We start from the raw sequence: 17258 nt of genomic DNA, 5'->3' as shown, positions 1-17258 counted from the left end.
ATTTCTAAATGACCAGTAATCTTAATTTCTTTGACAATTAATTTAGTATTATATTTATAGTGTATATATGCAGTATATTTACCATATTGCTGTGAACTAAGCTTAATTTCTGTATTTTGTATTTCACTTTACTTGTCATGGAGAGTAGTCTTGGAACTAGTTGTAATTGGAGTCTTCTAAAGTTTAAGTACTTGTATGGAGTCTATTTTCTAAGCATGGTTTGGACCTTGAGAGCAAGGTTCGCCACCTCGGTACTGGACCCCGTACCTGTGCGCCACCAGTATAGTGTCGGTACGGTACGGTACGAATTTTTTTGGCATAGTGAGTGTCGGTATGTCACTCGTACTGGTACGGTACGCCGCATACCAAATCAGTACGGTATGGTATGGTACGCTTCGTACCGTCCGTTTCGTACCGGTACGGCATACCATGCTTGAGAGTCTAAAGGTCATTTTGAATTGCTTCTTTGGGCCTTTCTAAAAGGTGTCAGATGTTTGTATTCAGAGAAGGGAATGGTGTAAATGTCCCCAAGTCATTAGATATGCATATGAGGTCCATTTCACTATGTAAGGAGCCCGTAAGTGAAAAATTCCAAGGGCTTATTACACCGTCGTTTCTTTGTCTATTCCAACAATGTTGAGAGCTTGAGTGTGTGAGGCCCACCAAATTTCCATAACTAACAAACACCACATGCATGGCAAGATGGGCATGCTAAAAATTAGCGAGATAGGTGGAGACCACCTCTAGCCAAAGACTCCCTTTTCTTGAACATGCAACTCAGCATCAAGACCAACTCCCAAATCTTTGTGATGATTGGCTCCACCTGGAAACCCTTCCTGCTTTTTCCTCTATCAGTAGCCGAGCTAGCCCCCAGATCAGCCCAAAATCAATCAGTAGGTGACCCTGAAAGTCCTTTTCTTGAACTCCGCGAAAATACCTGTTGAGAAAACCACCCATTAAGATAGTGGCTGAAGCCACATAAAATGCAGGTTTGTTTAAGCAGGCCATAGGCTGTCCTAGCCTAGCGTGCATCCCTATGTAGGCATGTTGTTGGGCCAGATCGATTTCAAGTACCTCCAAATCTAGATCAGATTCGAGCCCATCGTGGGTTCCATCTATGTTTTGACTAAAACTACACCCATCAACAAATTGGATTGGTTTAGGGCCATTGGGGTCATTGGTCTAGTCAAACTATGTCAGGACAAATGCCTTACCCAAGTTTGATAATCTTTGAATCATGTACAGATTAGGCCTTGGGTCCTAGGCATGTACAGTGATTTGGTAAAATTAGTTCCCTTCATTGCCTCCCCCCCGCCCGCCAAAAAAAAAAAAAAGGATTGACATAGCTTCAAAGTATAATCAGCAAAGTCTATTTGAAATGTCAAAGGGATAGAACTACACATCATGATTTGTTGAACCGTGCCGAATCGGCCTATTTAGGATGTACCGAACCAAACTAGTTGGTTACCAGCACGGTTCCTTGCATCTGTTTGAAATAGAGGGGGAGGGAGAAGGAGAGAGAGGGAAAAGAGAGGGAGGGAAGGAGGAGAGAGGAAGGGAGGGAAGGCAGGAGAGAGGGGGAGAGGGAGAGGGAGAGAGTGAGGGAGAGGGGGCTTGGAAGCCCCTCCTATTTCATTTTAAAACAGGGATCCCCTATTTCGTTTTGATTGGGGATCCTATTTATCTTTTTCTAATTTTGAATTGAAGCCAGCAAATGGTTTGCCGACTTCACTAAATCACTTGCCGACTTCAGTTCAAAAAATAAAAATAATAATGGTTCACCTTGGAACGACATGGTGTAGACCTGTACCATATTGTGCCGGTCACCGGTATGGGTATTGGACTGGTTCGGTGAACCTTATACATTATGTATCAGGTGAACTATCAATTCCTAATCTGGTCCTGGTCCACATCTGAGTTTGGTCATGTTCATAAAGAATCAGACCCATATTCTATGTTGCATTGAGTCCAGGTTGGAATCTTCTTAGTAGATCTAGAACCAGACTCATTGTTTTTCAGGTCAGTCTATGGATGTAGATTGGGTCCAGATCTGTAGTACTCATGTTGCAATGATAACCCAAATAGGTAGGCCAATAAACTATAGTCTTGTACAAGGTTCGCGGTACCGATGGTACCGACGTACCGGTCGGCTTCGGTAACGGTACGGTACCGGTGCCGAACCGAGCCGAACCGATACCGTACCGATGGGGCACATTCGGCCTGCTTTCGACCCCATCGTCGTTTTTTTTTTTGAGTTCTTTCACTTTTGGATATTTTTTTGATGTTTTTATGTTTAGGTTTAAGGTTAAAAGTAGATGATGTAACTTATTACTTCCAAATGTTTCAAATAATGAGATGAAGAACATAAAATATTTTCAAATTAAGATACAATCAATTACATATATTTAAAGCACTCTCGAATATCTAAAATCGGGTTGAGTGGCACTTTGAAAAGTGCCCCAGTGTGGCACTTTTGAAAGTGCCAGCCTCTGGCCAGCGCTGTGGCATTTTCAAAGTGCCACAGCACTGGCACTATTTTTCCGAAGCGAACCGGTGGCTCGGTTCGCACCGGTTCGAGCTCATACCGGTGCGAACCGAGCGGTTCGCACCGGTTCACACATGTACCGGTGCGAACCGAGCCGGTTCGCACCGGTACGAGGCTCAAACCAAACGGTTCCGACCCAGGTTCGCACCGGTACGAGGCTCAAACCAAACGGTTCCGACCCATATTGGGTCGGAACCGTTTTATACCCCTGTACCGGACCGGTGCGGCTCGGTACCGGTCCGGTACGGGCTGAACCGACCGGTACAGGTCGGTTCAGCAGACCTTGGTCTTGTGTCTATGTGAAATATCTCATTCTTTGTTTGATTATGTAAGTCATTTGATATATTATAAGATCCATCTATAGCTTCGTATACATTGATCACCTTGTAGTTACAAGATTTCTTGATGATATATTGTTAGGCTCAATGTCCTATGCTATATAGCATCCACTCATAAAAATTATTCTTGAATAATCATATAGACTAGTATATAGATTTGTTTATTTATTCATTTTTTATTACCTCTCATCATTTGAATTGAACAAGCCTTCTTAAATTCCTTTATATATATCACTTTTGCATAAGGTATCATAATTAACATTTGCTTCATTATCAAAGTTCTGAAGAAGAAAGAAGAAGATGAAAGAAAGTCCCTTGTTGGCGGTATTCGTCAATGCAAGACCATTAGTAAGTTTTTTTTTAAAATTTTTTAAGCTGCAGTATACATTTAATAGTTCATAGCTTTGCTGTTGAAGAAAGTCCTATCATTTTACATGCTGCAATCTCATTGTAAATTTTCATAAAATGCTTTCCTTCATCTCACTCACCCTAATTTTTATTTTCTTTATGTTGATATGAAACATTATATATGATTCTTATGGCATGTAAGAAACTTGTTTAACATATAGATCTTCTCTTAGCTCATTTGAAAATTATTGAGTTACCTATGGTCCAAAAAAGATATTGTACTCCAGTTCTTCTACTAACATGAGTCTTGTAACCTCAAATTATTTGAATTTCTCGTTGGTCAAAAAATGATATCGTGCTTCAACTCCTATGCTTGTTAATGGGGATAAAAAGGCATAACAAGAATCTATAATTTTTTTGGCATAAAACTGTAATCTTTCAACCTATATCTTAACACAAAAAGAAAAAGATTGAAAGGAATATGTTTATCCAAGAATATAATGCTGATATATGCTCAAGTATTCTAATGCCATTCAGTCAACAAGTTGATATCTCAAACCTTGCAACATTTGTAGATCAAAATCTAGCTCTGGAAGTAATTCCACATCATTTTTATGTTGAGAAGAATCAATGATAGTAAACCTTATGGGCTTTTGTGAATTTTTTTCTCTTTCTATTTTTGTTTTTTAGTTGTTAGAGATGTGATTTGTAATATCTACACTCTGTAATATTTCTGCATGGTAGAAATTTAGTGCTGGTTTATGAGGCCAAAGAGGGGATGAGAATTAAATTGGGAAATTGGAAGTTATGAAGATAAAGAGGTGATGACTATTCTTACCAACACATTACCACTATAGCTGACCAAACTCATATAGCCAACCAAATTCATGACCTAGGACTTGACTGTAAGTATACATGCTTGTGTCTAGAGGTTTTTCTAATTGGTTAGGCTGCTAGTTCTTTAGCATCATGGTATGCTAAACTGGTCGGAACCGACGGGTTCAGCCTGTACCGTATTGGTACCGGCCTCCATCGGTACGGTACAGTGGTGGAATTCGGTTTCTTGCCGTACCGGTACTGTTCGCACCGGTACAAGCCCGGTACCGGTCGAACCGCACTAGTTCGGGCTTGTACCGGTGCTTATCGCACTGGTTCGCATCGATACTCGCGGGGAAGAAGGGGGAAGAGAGGAGAAGAGAGGAGTAGAGAGGGGAAGAAGACCTCTCGCGCTACCGGCCCTCTTTCTTCCTCTCGAGCACCTCACAGGGAAGAAGAGCTCTTTTGTTCGTAGGAGAAGGGGGAAAGAGAGGAGGAGAGAGGGAAGAAGAGAGGAGGAGCTCGGGAAGAAAAGGAGGGAAAAAAAGAAAAGAAAAAAAAGAGAGAGGCCGCGGGGAGCGCGCCTGCGCACGGGGACACGGGCGCGAGTGGGGAAACACGTCCCCGACTCGTGCCCGCGCGCGGTCCACGCGCGGGAAACCGCGCGCGCGATTCCCCGCTCGGGCTTGCTGTGCGGGGCAGCGAGCCCACGCGCTGCCCCGCATGGCCGCTTTTAATGCGGCAGGGCTCGCTGCCCCGCATGGCCGCTTTTAATGCGGCAGAGTGGCATTAAATGTCATTCTGCAGCATAACGTGTCTGTGCGCGTCCGCCCTTTTTTTTTATTTTTTAGAACTGGTTCAGTACTGGTTCCAAACCAGTCCCAAACCCGTACCGGTTTTCACCGGTACGTCGGTTCGTCTAACTTTGCTTAGCATAATTATTTTCTGAAATGGGAAGTCAGTTTAGCACCTTAAGGTTCAATATTTGCTATTCTCTAATTTATATTGCTTCTTACTTTAGTCAGGCACAAGAGCCTCTATGTTTGTGCATCTAATTAGATAATTGTGGCCTGCTTGACCAAAACATTGAGCAAGGATGACAGAAATGTCTAACAAGTCAGACCATCGAGAAACATAAAAATTGATTTTCACTTATTGCATATCAATTGGAAGAAAACGTAGTCGATGAAATTAGATGTTTATGGAATATAGATTTAACTGCTGCTAAATGTAAGTTCTTTATGCATGGCGTGTATATTTTCTTAGGGTCCCACCCATTCTTCAGTTGGATCCTGACCCGTGGACTCCTTTTGCCCGCGTTTTTGTTGTTTGTCTCGTAAGCATTTCGGGATGCCCTGATGGAGGGTGAGACTCTCGTTTCAGTTAAGGCGTCATCATTTCAGGTAAGACGGGCGGAACACCTAGCAATTAGGAAAGGAAAAGAGAAAAGGTTCCATTCTTAAATCACTCACCTGCTCAGGCTGTCTTAAGCATTCAAACTTCTTCACATCAACTGTTTGTTGTTTCATTCATGATTTTATCATGCCCAACCTTACATTTGTTAGTTTTGAATGTTTAATCATCATATATTAAACCTTTTTATTCTTTTTATTAAACTAATATGCTGTTGCTATTTGATTCAACATATCTCATGCAGGATTTTCAGCATAGGAATAGCTAGACATGCCTTTTGAATTCCTTCACCTCGTGTCTCCTTCCAATTGTTCCTCGTAGTCTACTAGGCCTTGATATGGATCCTAGTCCAGTTGGCTTTATTTTCAGCAAGATTTCTGGTGCCAAGTATTTTATCAATGTGCTTGTCTATTAAAAAAAAACTATGTGCTTCATTAGGGTAATCTTGTGTTGCTTTGTAGCCTGTACTTCATGAAACCAAGTCTCAAACTCCTCAGAACCCTGAGGTGTGGTCATCATAGTTGATCAAAAGCAACATCAAACTTGAACCATTATTAGAAGAAATCATATGATCAGATTGATCATGATGAAAAATGCATCACAGGCCATAAATCTTTAACAAAATCTACTTATAAAACTTTCGGTATAGTGTATAGTATATAATACATTATATCTTCAGAGGTACAAGGAACTTAACACATCAAAGCTACTTCAAATATCACTCAACCCAAAAAAGCAACTTCAAAACACCAAGCCTTCTTCTACAAAAGGTGCACTATAATTGTCGCTAATCACTTGAAAAGGACAGTCAATGGATGAAGTGAGCTACGTACCTTTGCAAGGAAATGTTGGATTGCCCCACAGCGGCGCGACGTTCGCGGCGGAATCCGCATGCCGGGCCCGGTGCATCGCATACGCCGGAACAGGATCGGGTAGATTTCAAAATTTTTCTGAATCAAAACGATTCAGAACCCTTTTGAATTAAGATGGGGACTAAACTAAGATCTAATAATTAATTATGAATTGTTAAATACTAGAAAATCAGAAATATAAAATTTCAAATGAAGATCTCATCTTCACCTTTGTGCGGGTAGAAGAACACCGCAACCGATGATCGTGGTTTGGTTCCTTGTAGCCGCACAAACGTCCGGCCTCTACAAGTATCCACACGAGGTTGCTGAAGATCAGAGATGGGGCTTCACCGGGGTGCTAGCTCCTTGCAAAAGCCTCTCTTGGATGTCGAAGAAGAAGGAAGAAGAAATCACAAGGATCCCACCTTGTGCAGCCTTCAAAAGGAAGAAGAAAACCCTTCACCTTTTTTATTCTTTTCTCTCCCTATTTGCTGATTTAAAAATCCCCAAAAATCCTTCTTGCTGCCCCACGGCTGGGAGAAGTTCTTCTCTAAAATCTGGGACGTGGGGCTCCCTTTTATATGGTTCAAAACCCTAGGCGCCAAGGGTCCTAGTCCCACTAGGATTCCTTGGCGCCTCCCCCTTTTTTTTGCATTGGCGGGCCCCTTGATTCCTTGAATCAAGGGGCGCTGGCTCCCAGCAAAGAAGGAGAGGGGGCCACGTTCTTCCTTGCCCTCTTGGCTGCCCCCTCTTACCTATTTTGACTCCTCAAAATAGGGCATTAAGAGGGAGGCTTCATATAAGGAAAAAGGCTGAATTTAGGTAGAATTTTTGGGACTCGATCTAGCCAACTCTTGACTAGGATTTGAGTCAAATTTCTTTGGATCAGATCCAACATAATTTGACTCAATTAATCAGCAATAAAAGACTCAATTATAATCTAATTATAATTATTTAATTCTTCCATTTAACTCACTAACTCTTAGTGGGTTATTTTGTACATCAATCTTATTGACAATTGACATTGTGATTCCAAATCACAAATCGACAATCCTAATAATCAGAACCTCTAATGTGTGTGACCTCATAGGTTCTAATCTGACTGGTAATGAGACATATTGAGATCTCCATCTCAGTATCATTGAAACTCCTTTCAATGGGTTGGAACGATTCCAACTCAACTCATTAGGGTTTATCGATCATCAAGATAATCCCTATGAGTCCCACCATCCACCAGTGACACCTAGCAGCATGTAGTGGCTACCCAGCAGAATAGAATGATGAACCTCTAGGTGCAGTTGTCATGTGTTACAGTCCTTCTATCGTGGATCCCTACAAGACGGAGGTCATGGATAACTCGTCAAACCCCTTCGTCTGTCATATGTCAAAATTTATTCGACTTAAGTTCGAGAGTGGAAAACTCTTTCTCCACTGTGCATACTGCCCCGGCCGAGGTCTTACGAACTCAGTCTTATAAATCACATAGGATCTCTCCTTATCTATCAAGGTCGATAGATTCCATATAGGTGCATACCCTACTCCTACAGTGAACTTACTGCAGCCAATCTACACTGCATGGACCCATATGGCTAGAGACCATGTATGTGTGCAGTCAAACTACAATAACCTCACTGTGAGTAGCCGAAGCACCGCAGGTCAAAGGACCAGTAACACTACTGCAACATCAAGCAAGTCACTGACGAGTGGATAGACATCCAAGTGACTTCTTGTCTTGGTCACGCTCAGTACCCTTGTTCTCTAACAAGCACCTGCACTATCACTTCAGTGTCCCTACACTGTGGACTCAAGTCTCGTCCATCCAGAAGGAAAGTGATCTGTGCACTGATCGGATCGATCACCGTCCTCGTGATGATCCATTGATCAGGAGCATTTAGAAACTAATCACCAATGATACATGGCTCAAATTCTCAACTCTTGAGAATATGTATCATCATCTTATTAATTTCTTGGACGATTCATAGACACATAAACAATATGAATGAAAAGATGCCTTTTATTTATTTAATAATAAATAGTCAAGTACAAAATTATGTCCCTAAAATTAATAATGTGTCAGCCAGATTGGCTTCTAGGGCATACATCTAACAATCTCCCACTTGCACTAAAGCCAATCAGTCATATATCTAAGCCCCATCTTCTCAAGGTGGGCTTCAGTCTTTTGCTGACTTAGCTGCTTAGTGAACGGGTCTGCCACGTTATCCGCGGAGTCTACTCTCTGCACCTCGACATACTTCTTCTCAACATAGTCGCGTATGAGATGGAAGCGCCGCTCTATATGCTTGGACTTCTGATGAGACCTTGGTTCCTTAGCAAGAGCTATGGCGCCATTATTATCGCAGTAGAGTGTTATGGCATCTGATGTCATTACATCTAATTCTGCAATGAATTTCTTGAACCAGAAGCCTTCCTTAGCAGTTTCAGAGGCGGCGATGTATTCAGCTTCCATAGTAGAGTCAGCAATGATCGGTTGTTTAGAACTCTTCCAATTCACCGTACCACCATTGCACAAGAACACATATCCAGATGTTGACTTCCTATCATCGACATCAGTCATGAAGTCTGAATCTGTGTACCCTTCTACCTTTAACTCAGTTGATCCTCCAAAAATCAAGAATAAATCTTTAGTTCTTCTCAAGTACTTAAGAATATTCTTCACAGCTGTCTAGTGTTCTTCACCTGGATTCGACTGATATCTGCTTGTGACACTCACAGCAAGGGCTATATCAGGTCGTGTACATAGCATGGCATACATGAGGCTCCCTATTGCCGATGCATAGGGTATCTTGCTCATGCGTTGAATCTCTTCAGATGTGTTGGGGCACATCTTCTTGGAGAGATGAATTCCATGCCTTAGGGATAAGAGACCCCTCTTGGAGTTTTCCATGCTGAACCTCTTCAGCACCTCCTCAATGTACATCTTCTGTCAAAGGCCAAGCATCCTTTTAGATCTATCTCTATAGACCTTTATTCCCAAAATATAGGATGCTTCCCCAAAGTCTTTCATGGAGAATTTTTTTTGACAACCAGACATTGACCGAGGTTAGCATGGGAATATCATTCCCTATCAGTAGGATGTCGTCCACGTACAGTACGAGAAATACGACAGCGCTCCCACTAACCTTTTTGTAAACACACGGTTCTTCTTTGTTTTTGATGAAATCAAACGTTTTGATTGCGTCATCGAAACGAGTGTTCCAACTCCGAGATGCTTGCTTTAGTCCATAGATGGACCTTTGCAGCTTGCAGACCTTGTGATCTCCATAACTGGAAGTGAAACCCAAAGGCTGTTCCATATAGATATCTTCATCAAGATATCCATTCAGGAAAGCAGTTTTCACATCCATCTGCCAGATTTCATAATCATGAAATGCTGCAATGGCAAGCAATGTTCGGATGGATTTTAACATGGCTACAGGTAAAAAGGTCTCCTGATAGTCAATGCCTTCGTGCTGACTATACCCTTTCGTCACAAGCCTTGCCTTATAGGTCTCTACCTCTCCATCCGAACCTATCTTCCTTTTGTAGATCCATTTGCATCCAATAGGTACAATACCTTCTGGTGGGTCTACTAAGGTCCAGACTTGGTTGGAATGGATGGAGTCTAACTCTGACTTCATAGCTTCCAACCATTTCTCAGAATCGACATCAGATATCGCCTCGTTGTAGGTTTTGGGATCCTGTATGTGATCCCTATCTCCCACTAGGAACATTTCCTCGGTATCCTCTTCTAGTATACCTAAGTATCTATCGGGAGGATGGGAGACCCTACTAGATCTACGAGGTGGTCGAGGGACATCGTGTACTGGCTCTGTATGAATGGGTTCAATAGGATTCATGACTCGTTGCTTTTCAGAGACTTTCTCTTCAAGCTCAATTTTCCTCCCACTGCCTCTATCAAGGATAAACTGGTTTTCCAAGAAGATGGCATGACGGCTCACAATCACATTGTGATCCTCTGAGACGTAAAAATTGTATCCTAATGACTCTTTAGGATATCCTATAAAACGAGCACTTATGGTCCTAGCCTCTAGCTTGTCCGCCTGTAGTCTTTTGACGTAGTCCGGACATCCCCAAATCTTGAGATGACCAAGACTTGGTTTCTTACCATGCCATATCTCATATGGTGTGGTAGGAACGGATTTAGAGGGAACTCTATTCAATAAATAAATTGCTGTGAGTAAGGCATCTCCCCAAAGGAACATAGGTAAATCAGTGAAGCTCATCATGGACCTGACCATATCTAATAGGGTCCGATTCCTCCTCTCTGACACCCCGTTGAGTTGAGGTGTTCCCGGAGGTGTCCATTGTGAGACTATGCCGTTTTCTTTGAGATAGTCCCGGAATTTCCCACTAAGGTATTCTCCTCCTCGATCTGATCGAAGAGCCTTAAGAGGTTTTCCAGTTTGTTTTTCTACTTCATTCTTGAACTCTTTGAACTTTTCAAAAGATTCAGACTTGTGTCTCATAAGATACACATACCCATACCGTGAATAATCATCGGTAAAGGTAATGAAGTAAGAATAACGTTCCCTGGCTAGCACATCGAATGGGCCACATACATCTGTATGTACTAGGGTAAGTATTTCAGTGGTCCTCTCCCCATGTCCTACAAAGGGCAGTCTAGCCATTTTTCCTTGAAGACAGGACTCGCAAACTGGATATGACTCGGAAGTCAATGAGCCTAAAAGCCCATCTTTATCCATTTTGTTCATTCTGTCTTCTCCAATATGGCCAAGCCTGAGGTGCCACAAATATCTTTGGTTTATCTCATCCCTGGATCTCTTGGATCCTTTGGCACTCACTTCTTGCTCGGTAACATTCACAGATACATCCATATGTAAATGATAGAGACTGTCGATCATGAAACCACGTGCGACTATTTTATTTCTTAAATAAATAGAACAGCAGTCTTTGTCAAATGTAAAAACATGACCTTCCTGTGCTAGACATGAAACAGAAATCAAATTTCTGCTAGCAACAGGTACATAATAGCAGTCTCTAAGTAATAAACTAAAACCAGACGGTAGTCGCAGATGGTAGGTGCCCACAGCCACAGCAGCAACTTTTGCCCCGTTGCCAACCCGAAGGATTACCGCACCTTCCGCCAGCCTTCTACTTTTCTTTAGACCCTGCATGGTAGTGCACAAATGAGCACTAGAACCAGAATCTATAACCCAACTGGAAGTAGAAGAAACCGTTAGATTAGTTTCAATTATGAGCAAGTCTATACCTTCTGAAGGTGTGTCAGCCTTCTTATTCTTCAGGCTCTCGAGGTATGAAGGACAGTTCCTTTTCCAGTGGCCGTCGACATTGCAGTGGAAACATTTTCCTTTGTCATTAGCCTTTTTCTTTTGAACTTCCTTCTTTGGCTTCTTGTCTTTCTTCTGCTTCTTAGCAGGCTTCTTTTTCTTCCAAGTAGACTTTCTCTTGGAACGGAAGTCAACTCAGCAGCAAGAACATTGCCCCTTGAACCTTTCAAGGCTCCCTCAGCAGTTACCAACATATTTATCAGTTCAGTCTTAGTGCATTCAATCTTATTCATGTGGTAGTTTACTATAAACTGACCAAATGAATCAGAAAGTGACTGTAGGATCAAATCCACTTGCAATTCCTTGTGCATGTTCATTCCGAGCTTCTCAAGCTCCTCTAGGTCCTTGATCATAGTCAGACCGTGATCATGGACAGACTGCCCCTCGCGCATCTTCGCTTTGAAAAGCCTCTTGGACACTTCAAAACGAGCTGTGCGACTCTGCTCACCATACAACTCTTGCAGGTGTGTCAGTATGTCCCTAGCAGTCTTCATATTTTCATGCTGGCATTGGAGTTCATTTGACATGGATGCCATCATATAGCATTTTACTCTAATGTCATCATCCAACCACCTTTTATGCATCTCACGCTGAACATCAGTAGGACGTGTTGGTAGTGTGGGGATATCTGAATCGAGTATGTAGCCTATTTTCTCACAGTCCAAAACAATTTTGAGATTTCTAAGCGAGTCCTTGTAATTGGTTCCGGTCAGTCGGTTGGTCTCAAGAATACGGGTCAAAGGGTTTGAAGCTGACATTGTATATGCAGAGAGTAAAGATTCTAGTTAGACTTTTGTACTTGATCCTAATCTGTTCTAAGGTCTTTTAGAACAAATGTAACTCCCACTATTTTCTCGAATCCCTCACACTCCCCTGGTAGGGAAACGTAAATCCCACACGACTAGGGTTTCTAGTGGGTACTGCGGTCCCATCAATTTACATGCCACCTCACCTAACAGTTATTGGTGACACATAGATTGATGAATGTACAACTCTTGTACAATGCTTCTGAAGCATGTTGCAGTGTAACTTGGTCTCTAAGCCATGAAAACCTCACCTAACAGTTATTGGTCCCATTTCTTAGTTAAGTCAGACCCACCATATAACCGTAGGAATAAAGTCGTCATTGGGTCCTCACCTAACAGTTATTGGTGCCCAACCCCACCTTTACCCTACAACATCTCATGTCTATAGAGAGGTCCAGCCCCCCGATGCAACTTGACCACTGTGTCCAGCCGAGACAAATCAACATCAGAAAGGCCTTAGCAGCTCTACTACAGTGGAAGACCTATTGACTTAATATTGGTTAATCAGGTCTTAGTGTTTGCAACTTGAGCTCTTCATAAGAGGTAATCGAACAATTGGCCAGGTAAGCAGGTGGGAGGCTCCCCTTACTCAGAGAGTAAGGTCCTAATTAAGTAACCACCTTTAATGCTTTCCTAGACACCAATTAAATCAATTAATCTAATATGACTTGCTCATGTCGGTTCACTCTCGACTTGATTGAGGAGGTTTTAATTTAGGTCTCAATTGGGTTTGCTACATCACATGTAAACCTATCTACCCGACTCTCATTCACATCACATGCAAACGGCACATTGCAGGCAGTTATGATCGCAGCAATAATTAAAGCTAAACTTTAAATAGGTGATGATCATGGATTCTAGTTAGGTCGTATTACAAGCACATGCACGTCAATCGATCAACTGGTCTTCAACTTTTGAATTGGTTCCAAGCCTCCTTGATTCGATCCTTGACCAACTCTTGATCCAATCGCCATCAACCGCTTAGACCCCTGCTCATCTCATGCATCATCTTTGATTTGATCGTTGACGTACATCACATCACAGAAATACAACCAGATATAAAATAAAAATAAAAATAAATTACATCTCCCTTTTAGGAGGCACGCAGGCCTCTCAAAATATTAAATAAGATGCATGCAAGCATCTGCAAAATTACATGACATTACAGATCACATCGCAGGTCATTACATTCGATACCAAAAGGGTTTGAATCCTATGATCATCACCACATGCATCTCATGCATGATTTTATCTAATCTGATTTTAATTTTATTATGCAACCATCTGAGATCCAGATCATGCAATACCTTAATTTTAAACATCATAATCATATCATAATTTTAAAACTAACATCGCATGATCGATCTAACAAAATCAGCATGCTGAAAATTTTCAGCAACACGAAATTTCAGCACGCAGAATTTTTCAGCATGCATAATAATTAAAAATCAGAACTAATTCATAATTAATTAACTATTATCTTAATTGGATCCCCAAAACCATGGCTCTGATACCACTGTTGGATTGCCCCACAGCGGCGCGACGTTCGCGGCGGAATCCGCATGCCGGGCCCGGTGCATCGCATACGCCGGAACAGGATCGGGTAGATTTCAAAATTTTTCTGAATCAAAACGATTCAGAACCCTTTTGAATTAAGATGGGGACTAAACTAAGATCTAATAATTAATTATGAATTGTTAAATACTAGAAAATCAGAAATATAAAATTTCAAATGAAGATCTCATCTTCACCTTTGTGCGGGTAGAAGAACACCGCAACCGATGATCGTGGTTTGGTTCCTTGTAGCCGCACAAACGTCCGGCCTCTACAAGTATCCACACGAGGTTGCTGAAGATCAGAGATGGGGCTTCACCGGGGTGCTAGCTCCTTGCAAAAGCCTCTCTTGGATGTCGAAGAAGAAGGAAGAAGAAATCACAAGGATCCCACCTTGTGCAGCCTTCAAAAGGAAGAAGAAAACCCTTCACCTTTTTTATTCTTTTCTCTCCCTATTTGCTGATTTAAAAATCCCCAAAAATCCTTCTTGCTGCCCCACGGCTGGGAGAAGTTCTTCTCTAAAATCTGGGACGTGGGGCTCCCTTTTATATGGTTCAAAACCCTAGGCGCCAAGGGTCCTAGTCCCACTAGGATTCCTTGGCGCCTCCCCCTTTTTTTTGCATTGGCGGGCCCCTTGATTCCTTGAATCAAGGGGCGCTGGCTCCCAGCAAAGAAGGAGAGGGGGCCACGTTCTTCCTTGCCCTCTTGGCTGCCCCCTCTTACCTATTTTGACTCCTCAAAATAGGGCATTAAGAGGGAGGCTTCATATAAGGAAAAAGGCTGAATTTAGGTAGAATTTTTGGGACTCGATCTAGCCAACTCTTGACTAGGATTTGAGTCAAATTTCTTTGGATCAGATCCAACATAATTTGACTCAATTAATCAGCAATAAAAGACTCAATTATAATCTAATTATAATTATTTAATTCTTCCATTTAACTCACTAACTCTTAGTGGGTTATTTTGTACATCAATCTTATTGACAATTGACATTGTGATTCCAAATCACAAATCGACAATCCTAATAATCAGAACCTCTAATGTGTGTGACCTCATAGGTTCTAATCTGACTGGTAATGAGACATATTGAGATCTCCATCTCAGTATCATTGAAACTCCTTTCAATGGGTTGGAACGATTCCAACTCAACTCATTAGGGTTTATCGATCATCAAGATAATCCCTATGAGTCCCACCATCCACCAGTGACACCTAGCAGCATGTAGTGGCTACCCAGCAGAATAGAATGATGAACCTCTAGGTGCAGTTGTCATGTGTTACAGTCCTTCTATCGTGGATCCCTACAAGACGGAGGTCATGGATAACTCGTCAAACCCCTTCGTCTGTCATATGTCAAAATTTATTCGACTTAAGTTCGAGAGTGGAAAACTCTTTCTCCACTGTGCATACTGCCCCGGCCGAGGTCTTACGAACTCAGTCTTATAAATCACATAGGATCTCTCCTTATCTATCAAGGTCGATAGATTCCATATAGGTGCATACCCTACTCCTACAGTGAACTTACTGCAGCCAATCTACACTGCATGGACCCATATGGCTAGAGACCATGTATGTGTGCAGTCAAACTACAATAACCTCACTGTGAGTAGCCGAAGCACCGCAGGTCAAAGGACCAGTCACACTACTGCAACATCAAGCAAGTCACTGACGAGTGGATAGACATCCAAGTGACTTCTTGTCTTGGTCACGCTCAGTACCCTTGTTCTCTAACAAGCACCTGCACTATCACTTCAGTGTCCCTACACTGTGGACTCAAGTCTCGTCCATCCAGAAGGAAAGTGATCTGTGCACTGATCGGATCGATCACCGTCCTCGTGATGATCCATTGATCAGGAGCATTTAGAAACTAATCACCAATGATACATGGCTCAAATTCTCAACTCTTGAGAATATGTATCATCATCTTATTAATTTCTTGGACGATTCATAGACACATAAACAATATGAATGAAAAGATGCCTTTTATTTATTTAATAATAAATAGTCAAGTACAAAATTATGTCCCTAAAATTAATAATGTGTCAGCCAGATTGGCTTCTAGGGCATACATCTAACAGGAAACCTCTGTGATGATCAAAGAATTTAATGTTCCATTGAAGAATAAATAACTTTTAAATCATAAAGCATAAATCAAATAGAACATTGGAATGTTGAAGTGAAGGATCAGAAAGAAAAATATCTTGAAATGCCAAAATTAAAATTTTCTAATAAGTATAGAGATATTTCAAAGTGACCAAAATATTAAATTCAAAAAGCTTTGATATCACTGGTTGTTTTGTATTTTCCTACAAGGGTTCACTAATTACCCTACAATGGTACCATCTTGGAGTAGTGTCGGTAGATATGCCCGGGATGGGATGGGCTTGATGTACCGATACTCCGTACACCCCCTACTGCGTAACAGTTTGATACCAATATAATAAGGTATGCCCCAAGGTTCGCCATACCGGTACTGAACCCCGTACTGGTGCCGCACTAGCATAGGCGTACCAAGTGTTGGTACGGTACGGTACGCGGTACGTCAGGCGTACCATTAGCATAGGCGTACCGAGTGTCGGTACAACATACCATGGTATGCCCGATATGCACCAGTATGGACTGGTATGGCACACTATGCTAAAACCAATGTTTTAAATCCCTTGAGATGGGGGTGTCCCAGTTTTTTCAAGGAATAGGATGCCTTGCTATCCCACCCCATCCTGGCAGCGGTCTCGGTCAAACGTCTCAGTAAATATCCTCCGTCTCTCTCCCTTTCTTCTTCTTTTCTTTCTTTCTTCTTTCATTCCTTCTTTTCTTTCTTTTCTTCCACCTTCCTTTCTTTACCTTTTCTTCTTCTTTCTTTTTCTTATCCCTTCCTTTATTTTTTCCTTTTTCTTCTTCTTTCTCTTTCCTTTCTTCTTTCTTTCCTTCCTTTCTTTCTTTTTCTTCTCCCGTCCTTTCTTTCTTTCACTTCACATTTTTCTTTTCTTCATATTTTCTTCCTTCTTTTCCTCTTTCTTCTTCTCTCTCCGTGTGGATGGGTTTTGGGGTCCTGACCCAGCATTGGTTCCATTTTCTCACAAAAAAGGGACGGGGGATGGTCAGGATAGTTTCCATCCCGCCGAAAGTTAAAATCTTGGCTAAAACCCCTTGGTGTTACTTGGCTACTAGACACAAGTGGCAAGTGTCTAGATGTACTAAAGTATCCAACATGGCAAGTTTAAAAAATGGGACTCATGGACATGGCTAATATTTTAA

At 41.8% G+C, this 17258-nt stretch overlaps 1 protein-coding gene across 13 annotated transcripts in view; it reads left to right on the top strand.

The window, feature by feature from the left end:
- LOC103724162 (NADH:ubiquinone oxidoreductase, 17.2kDa subunit) overlaps nucleotides 1–17258 on the top strand; it is a 54103-nt gene that overhangs the window by 21321 nt on the left and 15524 nt on the right. For 6 of the 13 annotated variants that reach the window (XM_088702904.2, XM_088702900.2, XM_089924809.1 and 3 more), the window contains exon 5: nucleotides 3130–3231. The exons of 2 other annotated variants lie outside the window; for them this stretch is intronic. In XM_088702904.2, coding sequence (XP_088559030.2) covers nucleotides 3130–3231 — 102 coding nt within the window. Of the gene's footprint in view, nucleotides 1–3129; nucleotides 3232–5313; nucleotides 5451–17258 lie in introns of all 13 variants that reach the window. 5 more of the 13 variants (XM_088702905.2, XM_088702901.2, XM_089924811.1 and 2 more) reach the window with 2 other exon arrangements.

This window comes from Phoenix dactylifera, chromosome 8, assembly GCF_051530095.1.
Source record: "Phoenix dactylifera cultivar Ajwa chromosome 8, Ajwa_hap1_PhDact_Kaust_v1.1, whole genome shotgun sequence".
NCBI lineage: Eukaryota > Viridiplantae > Streptophyta > Magnoliopsida > Arecales > Arecaceae > Phoenix > Phoenix dactylifera.
Note: the sequence above shows the minus strand (reverse complement) of the source record. Positions and strands in the feature narration are given on the sequence as shown.